Source organism: Nomascus leucogenys, chromosome 12, assembly GCF_006542625.1.
Source record: "Nomascus leucogenys isolate Asia chromosome 12, Asia_NLE_v1, whole genome shotgun sequence".
NCBI classification, from domain to species: domain Eukaryota; kingdom Metazoa; phylum Chordata; class Mammalia; order Primates; family Hylobatidae; genus Nomascus; species Nomascus leucogenys.
The window spans coordinates 12,074,638-12,090,280 of record NC_044392.1 but is presented as its reverse complement, the minus strand read 5'-3'; the positions used below and the strand labels follow the sequence as shown (position 1 = coordinate 12,090,280).

At 49.4% G+C, this 15,643-nt stretch overlaps 1 protein-coding gene, 2 non-coding genes and 1 pseudogene across 3 annotated transcripts; 1 reads left to right on the top strand and 3 right to left on the bottom strand.

The window, feature by feature from the left end:
* Window positions 1–74, bottom strand: TRNAN-GUU. The gene has a single exon. It is a non-coding gene; the product is annotated as a tRNA-Asn (tRNA).
* Window positions 75–1,660: 1,586 nt separating this feature from the next.
* On the bottom strand, window positions 1,661–1,807 carry LOC115837840 (annotated as a pseudogene).
* A 1,083-nt stretch (window positions 1,808–2,890) lies between these two features.
* Window positions 2,891–2,962, bottom strand: TRNAE-UUC. The gene has a single exon. It is a non-coding gene; the product is annotated as a tRNA-Glu (tRNA).
* Window positions 2,963–6,648: 3,686 nt separating this feature from the next.
* On the top strand, window positions 6,649–8,129 carry LOC105740564 (putative protein FAM231AP). Its single transcript, XM_030823955.1, has one exon. It carries the CDS (start codon window positions 6,649–6,651, stop codon window positions 7,270–7,272), a length of 624 nt encoding a protein of 207 aa, XP_030679815.1. The 3' UTR covers window positions 7,273–8,129.
* Window positions 8,130–15,643: the final 7,514 nt, after the last annotated feature.

Sequence of the window (15,643 nt, the reverse complement as noted above, 5' to 3'; positions counted from 1 at the left end):
CGTCCCTGGGTGGGCTCGAACCACCAACCTTCCGGTTAACAGCCGAACGCGCTAACCGATTGCGCCACAGAGACAACTTTAGTTGGTTGCTTTCATCTCAATATAGATTAAGCAATCGCTAAACTCTAGGGGTTGCCATTGGCTTTCTGCGGGACAACTGTGCAGACTACAAAGCTTCGGAAAACTAGAGAGGCTGAGTCGACTCAATCGTGTTGTTGCAAGTTAGAAACGCGTGCATTGCGTGACTTTGAAGCCAGAAGGGCGGCCGAATGGCCTTCGTCCTGCGTTGACCCTCGCCTGCTTCAGAAGCCAGTGCCTCTGCAAATGCCTGGATCTGCGACCCCAGCATGAGCCAAGTAGGGCCCAAGGGAAGCTGAACGCCCCGACGGCTCTCATGGTAGCTCTTTCTGTTTTTTCGCGCTGCCTTCAGGCAATCATCTGCTCCGCTTGCTCTCCTCTCACTCAACTCAGCTTCAGTAGATGGGGTCGGTGGGGCGGGAGCAGGAACGAGGCAGGGGAGTCAAAAGGGAAAAATGTGAAAAGGAGGAGGGAGAAGCAGGGGAGACCAGGACGAGACAATGGGACAACCCAGGATGGCCGTGCAGAGGGCACCGGCTGGATGCAGAGAAGATAGGACATGTATCAGAATGGAGAGGGGGAAACGGGGAGAAGATGTGAGAGAAAATCACAAGAACCTGTAGCTGCCCAAGAATAAAGAAGTAAAAATCGCATAATGTTTTTACATTAATAAAAAAAAATCGGGGTACCAGACGCGGTGGCTCACGCCTGTAATCTCAGCACTTTGCGAGGCCGAGGTGGGTGGATCACTCACTTGAAGTCAGGAGTTCGAGACCAGCTGGGCCAACATGGTGAAAGCCCTTCTCTACTAAAAATACAAAAATTAGCTGGGCGTGGTGGCGCACACTTGTAGTCTCAGCTACTCAGGAGGCTGAGGCAGGAGAATAGCTTGAACCTGAGAGGCGAAGGTAGCAGTGAGCCGAGATCGTGCCACTGCCCTCCAGCCTGGGCGACAAAGCGAAATTCTGTCTCTCAAAAAAATATATAAAAAATAAAAGAGGGGTGGGGAAGCAAAACGTTGGGATTTTATAGTGGTTAGTAGTCTGCGTTGTGCCTGCAGCAACCTCTGTTCTGATCCGAATCCTGGTACAGTCAGATTCTATCTTGGACCCACTGGGGCTAACCCATGTGTCTTTTGGTTTGCTTTTCACTCCTGCAGCAGCTGCAGCCTTTATCTGCAGCCAGAAAGCCGGAAAGAAGGGTTTACCGCTGGCCCCACAGCGCCATACTGTCTGGAGAAAAGAAGGAAACCCAAGAGTACACAGACAACAGCCCAAAGAGAAACCTTCGAACTGCTCTATGCCTCACCGCTTAGCAGAAAATATCAAGCAACTCTCAACCTAGCTGGTCTGTAGCTTCCACGAAAGAAATAATGTATTTATTGCAGTCTTTCTGGTTGAGACACTTCAAATATTTGGTGGAGCTTTTAATGAGAGAGAGAGACACTCTCGAGTGTGGAAGAAAAAATGGGGATGCGAAGATGAGGCGACTTTAGGACAGAAAAAAAAAAGAGACAAGGAAGCCATGTAAACGTTTTCGGGTGGGCGTGAGGCGATGTCAGTCTTGAACCCCGTTATGTTAGGTAAGGAGCGCAGCCCTCTTCCAGCACAAACACCGTTTCCCACATGCAGGAAATCACAGGGATCAGCAACTCTAGAGTGCCATGAAGAAGCTTCACTCTGGGAGAACCCCCTTCGTGACCACAGTCTCTCCCCTGCCAGGTAAGTGGAAATGTGCACATGCCCTGCAGGGACAGCACAGCCTCCTCGCCCTGGCCGGTCGCTCAGGGTCACCACCCTCCCAACTGCCCCCCTCGCCATTCTTCTAAACCACTCGCCGCCAAAGATTCCACCGACAGTCACCCCACAAGACAACCCAGGCCACCTCTCAGAAGTGGCTCCTGCCCCGCAGCCACCGCGCCCTCTCACCCCCGCGGTTCTGCCCCCCGCCTCTGCCCAGTCTGCACTTCACCTCCCTGGCTCACGCTGTCCCCTGAGCTTACAGCGCACGCGGGGTTCTTCCGAACCCCTCCTGGGAGTACTGAATGGAAAAGGGAAGCGTGCGCAAGTGCTTGGTAGAGTGTAGACATCGTGGGATTTGACTGTGGTACCATCGCTTCCACGTCCCAGTGCTGATTTTCACACCTGCCTTCTGCTTAGGGTACCGGCAGTAGTTTTCCATCTGTGCCTACTCCACCTGCTGTCCTTGTTGGGTCAGCGAACATCGCCTCCCTCTACCGCTCAATCAGCAAAGGGGACCGCCCTCGAGGACCTCACCCACCGCTCACCCCCCTAGCAAATTCGCCGGCATCGCCTCCGGTCGCCTCTTCCGAAGGCCTAACGAAAGGGTTAGCTGCCAACGGAGGTGAGGAGGCTCCGCTGACTGGCTGGTGCCCGTGTCCGGGGCTGACACAAAGGCCACGACTTGGCTTGGCCTCTCTCTTAGTTATTCGCAGCTAAGTTATTATTCTGAATAACTCAGAATAGCCTATAGTTATTCGATAGGCGCCTCTGGAGCGGCGACGGCAAAGAGGGTGGGCCTATTGGGTGCAGCTCTACGGGGCTGGCATCTCTGCACAGCTGTGTACACCTGAGCGAGACGCTCAGTCACTCTCTAAAGTCGCTTCCACGGATGACGGACACGGAGATAAATAGGAGCGGTGTGTCCTGAGAGGTGGTCCACCAGGACTTGCCCTCCTTCGCCCGGGTTTGCCCCTCGCTGCGGAGACTGTTCCGCCTCTGGCCCTTGGAGCAGGCCGGCTGACAGCGTAGTGAAGGAAGATTCCTGCGGGAGGGCGGCCAGTGCAAAACAATTCCCTGACCGGGAATCGAACCCGGGCCGCGGCGGTGAAAGCGCCGAATCCTAGCCACTAGACCACCAGGGACACAGGGCAGGGATCCTTCTCTTCCTTCTTCAGTCTGAAGCGACAGTTTCCCTGTGCTCTGGGAGGACTTGGGCTTTGTGAGGGTCGCTCTTTGCTCCTGGAGTCTCTCACAAGGCCATTCCCTCCCTGCTTTCTTCAAAAAAAGAGCCTGCAGGCGACACGCCGAGGGCTCCGCGAGGGACACCGAGGCCACCAGTCCTGAGTCCTGGAGCGAGTTGCAGCGACCCGGCCGCAGCTCACCACTGAACTACAGATGCGCCTTTGCCAGGCGGCAGCAAGTGGCCAGCCGGTCGTGGGTCGCCAGGACCGGAGCCGCGCACCAGGTTGCCAGGAGGAGGCGGGAGCGGGGAGGCGCCCGGGGTGAGACGGGGGCACCCTCTGCATCATAAAGGACCCAGACGCCGGCACCCTCAACATCATAAGGAATCAGACGGATGCGGAAACCGAGACAGGCTGGATGCGAAACTCCTTCCAGGAAGGCTCCGGGGCCCTCAACTGGTCTCCGACCTTCCCCTGCAACCTGTGACACCTGCCATTTTCCCATCTTAGGCGATGGCAATGCCACCCTTCCGTTTGCTCCGGGCAAAACTTCGAGAGTTCCTTCTGACGCTGGTGTTCTTTCCTCAGATCCAAGAGCCAACTGGTCATCAATTCGTGATTTCCCATCGGCTAAGTGCGTGGTTATTGAGCTACACGCGAGTTTCTCCACCTCTGCGGAATGGCTACTTCGGGGTAGGGGAGGGGCCCTCCGGTGGATTGTAAGGTGTTTAGCAGCCTCCGTCGCCTCCGCTGACTAGATAGATGCCAGGGGGTTAACATTCTCCCTCCCCGCTTCCCCCAGTCGTGACCTAGTGTCCTAGCGGGGATAGGAGAGGCGTGTAAGGGCGAAGTTGCCCCCTCTTGAGAACCACTGTTGCGCGTTGTCCTGCTCTCTGAGCTTGTGCAGTGGACTCTCCAGATGAAGGCTCAGGGGTCGATCCAGCTTGAGACCCCCTCGCTCCCCCGCACAGTCGGACCTTACGATTGGAGGCTTTTAACATCTCCACATGAAGAGATTCGAAACCTTTAGGTCTTTTCTTCCGTTCTGTCCTCCAAATCGGCCTCTTCCGAGCCTGTTGACCAGCGCCAGCCAGGCAGAGGGCTGGGTTCGCTCACGAGGCTCCTCTCGGCCCTCCTGGAGCTTCAGGCATCTTTCGGTTGCAGAGAAGCTTTATGGGCCACTTCCTTCCGCAACCCCGGGGGTAGGTGCGTGGCGCCCGGGGAAGAAGAGGGTTTGACTGCGGTTCTCGACCCCGGCGCCCAAGCTCCACCCGGTGCGCGCGCTCTTCCAGGCTCCTGCTGGTCCCACTCGCCGGGAGTTAGGTCTCGGGTCAGCCTGAGCTCCCGAGACGCCCAGTCCCGGAAGGACACGTAGGGGAAACCAGCTGCTCACTTTGGTCCTGTCCGCAGCGGACCCCTTTCTGCCGGGAAAGAAAGGCGGCGAGTCCTGTCCGGTTGGGTAGGCGGAAGAGAGATCAAAGGGAAGACAAGAAAAAGCCTGGGAGGTTTCAGGATCTAAAGTTACCACGAAGTCGACCTCACCTCCTCTGGAGGTCCTCCCAGTCCTCCCGTGGCTGGCGATGGTGAATCGAGTTTCCGTCTCCAGTTTGCCAAGGCGGACAAAGCCGACACAATGGGCCTGTCCACTGTCTTCTTTCACATACACAAAATGTCAGCTCTTCCTGTTTCTAACTTGCAACATGCCGCCTGATGACCAGCTTAGCAAATTAGAGCCCCTTCATGGGACTCCATCTCTGTCTTAGTTCGGGCTTCTATAACAATGTACCATAAACTGGGTGGCTGATTCACAACAGAAATTGATTTCTCACAGTTCTGGAGGTTGGAAGTCCGAGATCAAGGTGCCGACATGGTAGGGTTATGGTGAGGGCCTTTTGTTCTGATCGCAGACTGCCACCTTCTCATTGTATCCTCAGGGGGCAGAAAGAGGGCGAGAGCTGCCCGGGGTCCTTTTTGAGGGCATTAGTCCCATTCAGACTAAAGGGACTAAATCCAGACTCTGTGCTGAGTGTTGTGGATTTTTTGCATGTTCATCCTCCCCGCAGACAACTGGAGATGTATCGTCCCCAGAGGGTACAATAGAGAATCTTCCGTCACAAGTCAGCAACCAGCATATGTGAGTGAGAACATGTGTCCCACTCAGAAATGAGTGTATTAGTCCATTTTCACGCTGCTGGCATAACAGAATCCGGGATGAAAAAGAGGTTTAATTGGACTTACATTTCCATATGACTGGGGAGGCCTCAGAATCATGGCAGGAGGCAAAAGGCACTTCTTATATGGCAGCAGCAAGAGAAAATGAGGAAGAAGCAAAAGCAGAAACCCCTGATAAACCCATCAGATAGTGAGACTTATTCACTATCAGGAGAATAGCACAGGAAAGACCCACCCCCATGATTCAGTTACCTCCTCCTAGGTCCCTCCCACAACACATGGGAATTCTGGGAGATACAATTCAAGTTGAGATTTGGGTGAGGGCACGGCCAAACCATATCAGAAAGGAATGAAGTGACAGCATATCCTGATGTGTGTGATGGTTTTATGAGTTATTACCTATTTCAAAACTTATTGCAATGTGTAAAAAAGAACAAGGACTTGTACTATCTGACTTTAAGGCTTACTATAAGCTATTATGAACAAGGCATCAGGAGTGACAAATAGATAGACTGAGTTAAGAGACTTGAAACTGATCCACAGCTATGCGGTCAATAAATGGGTTTTCAATAAAAGCAGTTCAATAAAAGAAAATAAATCAATTCAATTAATGGACTTTTATATGGATGTGGGGAGACCAACAATGTTATTCTCCCTCACACTACACACAAAAGCAATTTCAGGTGCATTATACACCAAAACTTAAAAGTTAAAGATATAAAGCATTTCAAGGATACTTTGTGACTTGTTGGTAGGCAAAGATTAACCTACCAACAAGCAGGACACAGAAAAAATGTATATATAAGCAAGACATGATTAGACTTCATCAACATTATCCACACTTTCTCATCAAAAGATACCACTAAGAAAGTGAAAAGGCAAGCAAGCCACAGACAGAGAGAAAATAGTCACGAAACGTATCTGACCTCCACACCCTGCAATTATAATTATAGTGGTCTGGTACACTGCACCCAGTTTCTGCTGGAGTATTTTCTGGGTGTCTCTAATGAGTAAGAGAGGGCCCCATGGGATATTCCTTCAGTTCCCAGATGAACAGTGGGAAAGACTCCACGTCGACCAACCTCAGGGGCCTAAAAATCCAGGTCCTATAGGAGGGTAGAGGATACCTGGACCCTGACCCAGACCGCTGGATGGGCTGTGCCAAGAGACCCAGCAAGGGAAGGGATTTCCTCCTGCCTCAGGTTCTCTGTTCTTCTGTGGTTAGATGACCTGAACCCAACTCCCTCCCCAAGCACTGGAGATGGGGCTTTTCCAAGGGCTGGGGATCTTGCTGTCCTGAGGACAGCCGGGCAAGGGGGTCAAGGAGGAGCCTGGGTGGTGGAGGAGAAGGAACTGGGTAAGATGCATGAAGCAGTTGGCTACACCAGGCACAGAGAGGACCCGCTGGGACCCAAGAGCCTGCGTGTGAAGCCAGGCCTTGGGCCACCTTGTTCCTCAAAGCGGTGCCTACTTCCATGGGGTCTTCAAAGGGACTGTGGAAAGAGAGGCCTTCAGCCCACGCCTCTGAATGCTTTTCCACCAGAGCATGCCCTGTGGCCTTTATCCTGCTGGTGTGGAACAGTAAGACCCCTGCCGGGCTGCAGAGCCTCTGTACTGGGCAGCATCCCAGCCTGAGTGTCAGAGCTCAGAGGGCAGGCCCCCGAGCAAGCAGACAGGAGGGCACCTTTTGGACAGAACGTGTGGGACAAGAGCAATGGCTCATCTGTTCAGGTTCCTCACAAAATGAGAGTCAGGAAGATCAGGGCGCAGACCTGATTTCCCATGCAGGACTGAAAGCAGACAACCGGAGGGAGAGCAGCACCTGGGCCAGTGAGGTAGAAGACAGAAGACCACAGTGTACTCCTGCCCTCAACCTCGCCCCCTCCCACCCACATCCTCCACGCCCCCTGATCACCTTCCTCAGAAGTGTAATAGGAATCCAGATTCCCCCTGGCCTGGATGCTGCGGGAGGCACAGTGGCCCGATGGAGCCTGAGGCAGGTGTGGGAAGATGTGGATTGTCTAACTGGAGGTTGGGAGTTCAGGGTGCAGGAGGAGAAGCTTGGAGTGCAGGATTTGGTGGTATGTGTGTGGCAGTAGGCAAAAGAAAGAGACAACTAAGCCACTTGAAATACCATGAGAATTCAAATTTAGAAAATTCCCGGGGAAGTATGCATGCAGGCACTCACCAGATCCAAAAACAGCTGCTGCATAACTGCATGTTGCAAGCAAGCCCTACATTGCTGATTTTGAAATAGCCTGATGGGTTCACAAAGACAATTTCTGAACAGTCTTAAGAGCAGAGGTGCACTGAAGCCACTGTGCCCTGCAGCTCAGATCCCAGTAAGTTCTTTAAGGAGTGAGTCTTACTTCCATTTATGGAAGATTTTTGGAGTTGTCCTCGGTCACCCCCAAGAATGTTTTGGTTAGGAGTAGAATTTTAGATGTCATCAATTTAAAAATTAAAACTGAAACTCTGAAACTCATAGAGAGATAAAATTAAGAGAATTCATTCACCATCCTGAGTAGAAAGATTTTTATAGCACATAACAGGCTTTAAAAATAAAGAAAAAATATGACAAAATTTCATCAAATTAAATGCTTTGAGAACTAAAATTAAAATCTGAAGCCACCCAACTAGCTGGACAGATGGCTTCTTGGCCAAGGAGACCCCAGAGAAGTCTTAAATACTGAGTTCCTGCCCAGTATTTGGAAGCTCAGACACCTCTCCTTATACTCTCTCCCTTTTGTGGTGTAGACACAACTGACCAGCATTATTGTTAAAACAGAGATCACAAGACTGACAGAACAGACTCCTTACAGTAGTAAGATACCATATTATAAACAAGACCTGAGGCCATGCCAGGCGAGGTTAAGTCATGCACCCCTGAACTTAAAGAATAAACTATGTTCTAACTGCCACAGGATTTTTTCTTCTTCCTTTTTTTTTCTCTAGCTAAACAAGCACTGGCCTTGAGAGAAGCAATGCTGAAGCACTTGCAGCTCACCCATTACCATAAACTGACTGAGCCCTCCCTACACAAGCCATAACTACAGCTTTGATTGGACAAGAGACTGATTGCAGTAACTTTCTCTTGATAAGAGATCACTGGCTGTGGACTGGTTCTGGATAGTTTACAGAGGCTGTGCACTTGATTGCCTTTGTGTCCCTGCTTCACCTTTTGAAGCATAGGACCTAATTATAATGTATTTAAATGTTGTCTGCCCCCCAAAGTGAACATGGGTTGCATGTAACAGGCACGTTTACTCAGCACGCGTGCAGCAGGATCCCTTCACGAATATTCAGAGCTCCCGCTATTCCCTGTTGAATATGTATATGTGGCCCACCAGATCAACATAAATCCTTGTTCCCCCCTCCCCTCCCTGGAAACCTACTTTTCGGGTTTCAGCAGGAGGGTGTGCCTCCCAGTCTGTTGGAATGGCCACCTTGCAGGCTGTAACCATTTATAAAAATAAAATCTCCTTTCTAAATTTATAAATTGTGTGATTTTTCAGTTGACAGCTTTCAGTTGTCAGTCGAGTCACTGACGGAGAAAAGTCATTTCCAATATATTTATTTAGAAAATGACTCAATTCCTGAATATATAAGAGAAATTTTGTAAATCAGTAATATAGAGCTAAGCCAAATAGAATCGGGCAAAATATTCGAATAGGCCTTTTCAAAGGAGAATTTCTTATATGCCGGAAACCATAAGAAATATCCTTCATAGGATTGCTCATGAGGCAAGTACAAATTAATTCCACACTTAGATAGCACTAACCACTCACCAGTGTATGGCTTTTTTTTTTTTTTTTTTCTGAGACAGGGTCTCATTCTGTCACCCAAGCTGGAGAGCAATGGTGCGACCTTGACTCACTGCAACCTCCCCCTCCTGAGTAGCTGGGACTACAGGTGCATGCCACCATGCCAGGCTAATTTTTGTATTTTGAGTAGACACAGGGTTTTGCCATGTTGGCCAGACTGGTCTGAGAGCATAGCTACATTTATCAAAGTTAGTACACCAAATGCTTACAAGAATTTGGTGCTACTTCAGCTGTCATCGCTGGTGAAAAAAGCATTCTAGAAGACTTGCAATTTATACTAATGTTAAACTTATACTCAGGTCATGACCTAGCAATTGAAGGACTTCCATGAATCTCAAGTGCACACAAAGACTGTTATAAGAATATTCAGCACAAGAATTCAATAACCCCAAAATTGAGAAGTGATCTATGAAACTACATGGATATATCTCATGAGTGTAATGAACATAACTGCAGAAAAAAGGCCAGATACAAAAGATATGTACATTCACTCACGTGAACTTTAAGAACAGGCAATTGTAACCTATGGGAATAGACATCAGAATAGTGATTAACTAAGAGGACACAGGGTGGGAATCGCTTGGACAGGGTCTCTAACAGGCCTTTCTCAGATGATGGCAATTTTCTATAACTTAAGCTGGGTGGTGATTACATTGATCAAAATTAAACAAATTGCACTAAAGATTTGTGCACTTTATGTGAACTGTAGTTTATTTACTGTTCTCATTGCTTGAACCTGGGAGATGGAGGTTGCAGTGAGCTGAGATTGAGCCATGGCATTCCAGCCTAGGTGACAGAACAAGACTGCATCTCAAAAATAATAATAATAATAGTAATAATTTACTGTTCTCATAAAAATTAGCGGATGGGGAATGGAGGCAAGCCGGTGCAGACCATTACAACTAGTTTAGATTTTATTGTAAACTCATTAAAAGCTAGTTCTCGCTTTGTGCTTTTAAAAAATCCCACTGCTACAGCCGTTTTGTCTACCAGAAAAGACTATAACTGCATTATTTCCTCAGTGGAAGCTACAGACAAAGGGCCCTTGAGAGGCGGCATCTTCACCTGTGGGAATTTTTTCTGCTTAATTGTGAGACAAAGAGCATGTCCAAGTTTTCCTTTTGGCCAGGCCGCCCCCTAGTTTCTGCACTGTGGGCTAAACTCCAGAAACTGGCGCTCTTCCGGGCCGGAGGTTTACTCTGCTCTCTGGAGGCTGCTAGGATTCAAGGCAAAGCAGACGACAGATCTATTAGCCACAATCGCAGGATAGAAAACACTACTGTGACTCAGATTAGAACCGAGGTTGCGGCGAGCACAACTACAAGTATTAACCACTACACGACCACAAAGCCTGCTGACAACCATTGCACTTCCTATATTTTTTTAATGTAAAAACACTCACACTAACTATTTTATCTGCTTTATTCTTGGACATCTGCAGATGTTCGTGCTTTTCTCTCTTTCATGCGCTTCTCCGTTTCTCTCCCCATTCTGCTACATAATTAAAAAAAAAATCTCATCTCTCAGGATCCAGCCACTGCCTCTACAGCAAGCCTCCTAGGAGGTCTAGTTGTCCCATTGACATCTCTGCCTTCTTTCGCTCCTGTTTTTTTTTTTTTTTTTTTGGCTGAATCTCCCTCTATCGCCCAGGCTGGAGTGCAGTAGCGCGATCTTGGCTTACTACAACCTCCGCCTCCTGGGTTCAAGCGATTCTCCTGCCTCAGCCTCCCAAGTAGCTGGAACAGCAGGTGCATACCACCACATTCGGCTGCTTTTTGTATTTTTAGTACAGACGGGATTTCTCCATGTTAGCCAGGCTGGTCTTGAACTCTTGACCTCAAGCGATCCATCCGCCTCGGCCTCACAAAGTGCTGGGATTACAGGCGTGAGCCACCGTGCCCGGCCAAATTTCAGGGCAACACCTGTTGACACACATTGCCAGACACACGGAATCCCTCGCGGAACACCAATGGGACCACAAAGCACGGGGAGGCCGCGGTGGCTGACGATGTTATCAAATTCCGTTCACGGTGTCTGGGGTACAGCCCTGAGGGTCCACTGGCCACCTCTGCACAAGGACCAGTCTCCGCCGCTCCCCTCATCTCCACGCAGATTCTTCCCCACAAACCTCCCCTTTCTTTGGGCCGCTGACGCCTCTTGGGACCTCCTTCCAGGAGCGCCATTTCTTGATCCTCTCCATAGTGGCTCAGCGGTAAGCCCAAGGTCCAGCACGCAAATCAGGAACCTGATGGTTCTTTGGGTTTGCAGGGATCCGCCCCGTGAATAGATGAAAGTAACAGGTACCAGCATCAAAACTGGTGACTCACCAGAAACATTTCATGCTTGCCACCTTGCTAAGCTGTTTGAGTCCAACAACTGCATGGGTACTACTGGGTTAGTCTCCTGAATGTCTCTTGCCACTACTTTGGTGAGTGGTGTTGTCACTTTACCTTGTGGTGGCCAAGCCCCTAAATGCACTGTTAGGTTTTGCAGTATAATTTTGCAGGAAGACGTGTAAACAGCCATAGTGAAGTGAAAAAATAACCTATTGCATTGGCTGGGAATTGAACCCAGGTCTCCCATGTGGGAGGCAAGAATTCTATCACTGAACCACCAATGCCTCCCCTTGCTGGTAATCTGGAGGATAACTGAAAAGAGTATCCAGAAAGATTTAGAAACCGTTCCAAGCGGTTTTTTCAAGTGTCGACTAAAAGCTAACGAAGACATCCAAACCAAATGTTTTTATAGGAAACTTTTACTAGACAAAGTTATAAATATCAAAATAGCTCATTTGGTGGATCAAACTCTTAACTCTGAAAAAGGAGTTTCTACCTGCATTACAAACCCCTATAATAAAACATCAGAAATTCATTCATGTTTCTTTTTTCTAATCCTAAGTCTTCCATTGTCAACCTCAAACTGCTGCCTTAGAGGTTCTGAGAAGGTAACCTAAGTGGTAGTTTAGGTAAGTAAAGTTCAAATCCAGGGAGGAAATAAGAAGCAAAGCAGAATTAGAAGAAAGAGGAAATAAAAGGACAGAACCAAGGTAGAGATAATGAAGAAACAAAGGTTGGTCCACTGAGTTAGTCTTTTGTCGCTGGTTTTTTTGGCAAAAGAGTAATGATCGGTCTCGTAATCATTATAATACTATTATTTGTCTGCTTGAAGACGTATAAAGCATTTGAAGGAAATGTGATATGAAAAGATGGAAAACGTTGCCGGGCGTGGTGGCTCACGCCTGTAATCCCAGCACTTTGGGAGGCCGAGGCGGGCAGATCACGAGGTCAGGAGATCGAGACCATCCTGGCCAACATGGTGAACCCCTGTCTCTACTAAAAATACAAACAAGTAGCCGGGCGTGGTGGCGGGCGCCTGTAGTCCCAGCTACTCGGAGAGGCTGAGGCAGGAGAATGGCGTGAACCCGGGAGGCGGAGCTTGCAGTGAGCCGAGATCGCGCCACTGCACTCCAGCCTGGGGGACAGAGCGAGACTCCGTCTAAAAAAAAATGCATAAAAGTATATGAAAAAGAAAATGAAATCTTCCCTGCCTCCCAATCCCACTTGCTTGGTGTCAGCTATTATTTATTACATGAAGGAAGGGGGCAAGGCACACAGGAAGTCCCAAGTCCCGTTCTGACAATCATCTGGCCTCCTTGGGCAAAGGGAAAAGAGGGAAGGCAAAAAGAGTATAACATTACTCTTTGCAGAAATTTCCCCTTGGTACAGGAAACTCTGGTAAACTGAGAGGGTATGTTTTCCATGAGGGAGACCTCAAGGGCTCTTCTCCGGCCCTAAGCCCAAACTAGATTTTGCCTCATTTTCCAAGGTGCTAATGAAATCATCAAAGTTGATCAAAGGAGGGGGCAGAGAAAGAAAGAGGACGGCTCCTCCTCACGGGTCCACCTTCCTTGGTGTTGCTTGAGGGATCAGAAGAAATGCATGAACATAGGTGCGTGGGAACTATGGCTGCTGTATGAACTCAGTGACCTACAGTTATGAGCTATTGTGAGGTTCCATGATGTAATGATGAGTGCTTTCGACTCTGAATACAGTGGTCAGTGTTCAAGTCTCAGTGGGACCTTTCTGTATAATGCCAGTGATGTTCCTATTGCTCCCTAAGCGGAATGGGGGAAATTGCCCCAGTCATGTTCAGGGACCCTCCAGGCCACTGGCTGTGTGTAATTGGAGTCCCGGACCCAGCGACCCAGCAAGACCCCTCCCCTCTCAGGGCGACCCTGGGCCTCCAGGCGGCAGGTCTCCTCCACTGAAAAGGCTGCTTCCCCTCAATCCTAGACCCCGAGTTTTCTTTTATTCACGTCATTGGGCCGTTGCCCTGTGTCTCTTTGGAAGAAATGACCTATATGAAAAACTTTAGTTCCGGGATTCCCTAATTCCTTCATCCCTTAGGACGGTGCAGCTTTTCAGCTCCTGGTCTTGGCTCCAGTTCTAATGCGCACGTTTCATTTTGTTGTCGCGGGATCCCCTCCAACCGGCTACCAGTGGATTCCTGTCCTTGGGGTCTCTGTGGATGGCAACTAGATGCTGCTTTTGTCCCAGATCCTGACACCTCTCTCCAGGGAGTTGCCTCCCTTAGCCTCCTAAATCAGCCAATATTTAGATTTGGGCCTGGGATCCCAGCAACTGTGGAGAACAGAGGTTCCTGATCCCTGGCCAGCTCTCCCCCAGTGAAGGGGAGAGGAGCAGAGCAGCTGGGAGGGTCAAGTCTGGGGCCCTGGGCAACCCCCTTCTTCCTGCCCAGACTCTGCTCCAAGGAGCAGTTGCCTTAGGACCAAATCAGATGGAAACTCTTTTGTTCTATTCTCATCAACAGAAAAATTTAGGCAAGAGCTCTGGAGGACATTCCTAGCTCCTAAAAATGGTGTGGCCAAATCTCTCCAGTTTTGGAAATGCCCAAGGTTACCAAGTATTTTGAGGGCTCACTTTGGAACCTCTGAAAAGGAGGGGTGAGGGCCCGTGGAAGGTACCCGAGGGATGCAGGGGAGAGAGGGGAAAGAGCAGACAGGAGGGAGGAGAGAAGGAGGGAGGGGGAGAAAGGGTGTGTGAGGGCCAGGAGCCAGGATTCACCCTGACAGTTCAGTGACTGCTCCCTGCTCCCAAGGTTCCCACTGTGGCACCTTCCAGCAGGTGGCTTCCATCTCTTATTGATGTCCTAAGAACTTGGCTCTATGGAACGGTCCCATTCTATATGTCTGGCATGAGTCCTGGCAAAGTTTCTTTGCATCGTTTGGGGGATGAGATGCGGGTATACAGGTTTGCAAGTGACTAGGACCTAAGCCAGGACCTTGTGGAGCCACTCAGTGTCAACTGTCAAGTAGCTTCCTTCCCCCATTCCCTTGCAGGATGATTGCCTGCAAGACAGGGCCTGGAGAAGGCCAGGGCACCCAAGGCCACAGAAATGCCCAGGGATGAGTCCCGGCTGGAGATGCCTTGGCTGAACTCACTGTGTACTTCCAGGGCACACAGGACAGGGACTCTGGGGGTCTGGCCAGGAGACTGAACAATGGGGGCAGGGAGGTTATGCAGAAGTCTTCTGCACAGCAGGGCAGACATTCTTCTTGGAGCCCCCAACCCAAATCAGGTCTTCCACCTCCTCTTCCTAAAGACCCTTTACTGCAGTCATTCTTTTACTAGAACTACAAGTTTATAGAACATAGATTTCAGTGCGCTCATCTGGCCAACCATCTTCAGTGGCCAATGCCCAAGGTAACCTCCCTCCCTACCAAGACCTGAACTCAGGACCTTACCTTAAGGAGAAGATGTCCTGTTCTTTCTTTCCCACCAGAACTGCCCTGGCCCAGACCCCATTTCTGTCTGGTGACCAAGGCAGTCCCCTCACCAGTCTCCCAGGTTGGGGAGGGCAGATTCTCCTCAGCTTCCTGCCCCTGAGAGACCCCAACAGTCTTGCGTGGCTCCAGCCCACAGAGGACTATCCATGGCCCATATCTCTCAGAACTCTCCCCTCCCACTCTGAATCCACCCTCTACTTCATGCTCCCCTCACAGAACAGGCATGGTTTTTTTTCATGTTCTCATTTTGCCTACCCATACCCCAGACTGACTTTTCTGTCTTTGAACTACCTGTCCTTCTTTGGACAGTGTCTTCTTGGTACTACACATGAAGATGTCCTGCTCTCCCCTGCTCAAGGAGAGAGTGCCTGACCTGATCTGGGCCCATCAGATCCAGTACTTACCCGGAATAGGAAAAAGATGGGGAGGGTGACCAAAGGTTACAAAAATCTCTGAAGCTTATCCACTTGAGAAAGAGTCCCTGAAGATACTGGCCTTTCATTCCTGCTATGTATATCCAATGTGACTGAACTCTGAATAACATATACCAGTTATAATAATGTAGTAGTTGGCCCTCAAACTAGGACACAAACATGTTAGAGGGTAAGGTAGTGAGGGGCATGTTTGGGGGTGGTGGTGATGAGCAAGTATGTGAAGGAGAGATAGTGCCTACACTTGAAAATCAAAAAGTAATAATATCTATTTAGACATAAGGAAATAAATAACTAAATACTTGCTTCTATGTGATGAAACTCTGGGAGTACACAAGGGAACTGCTGTTTTACTAAACAAATTTTTAAGTCTATATAACTTTGATAAAGTATCCAAATAAAAATATTC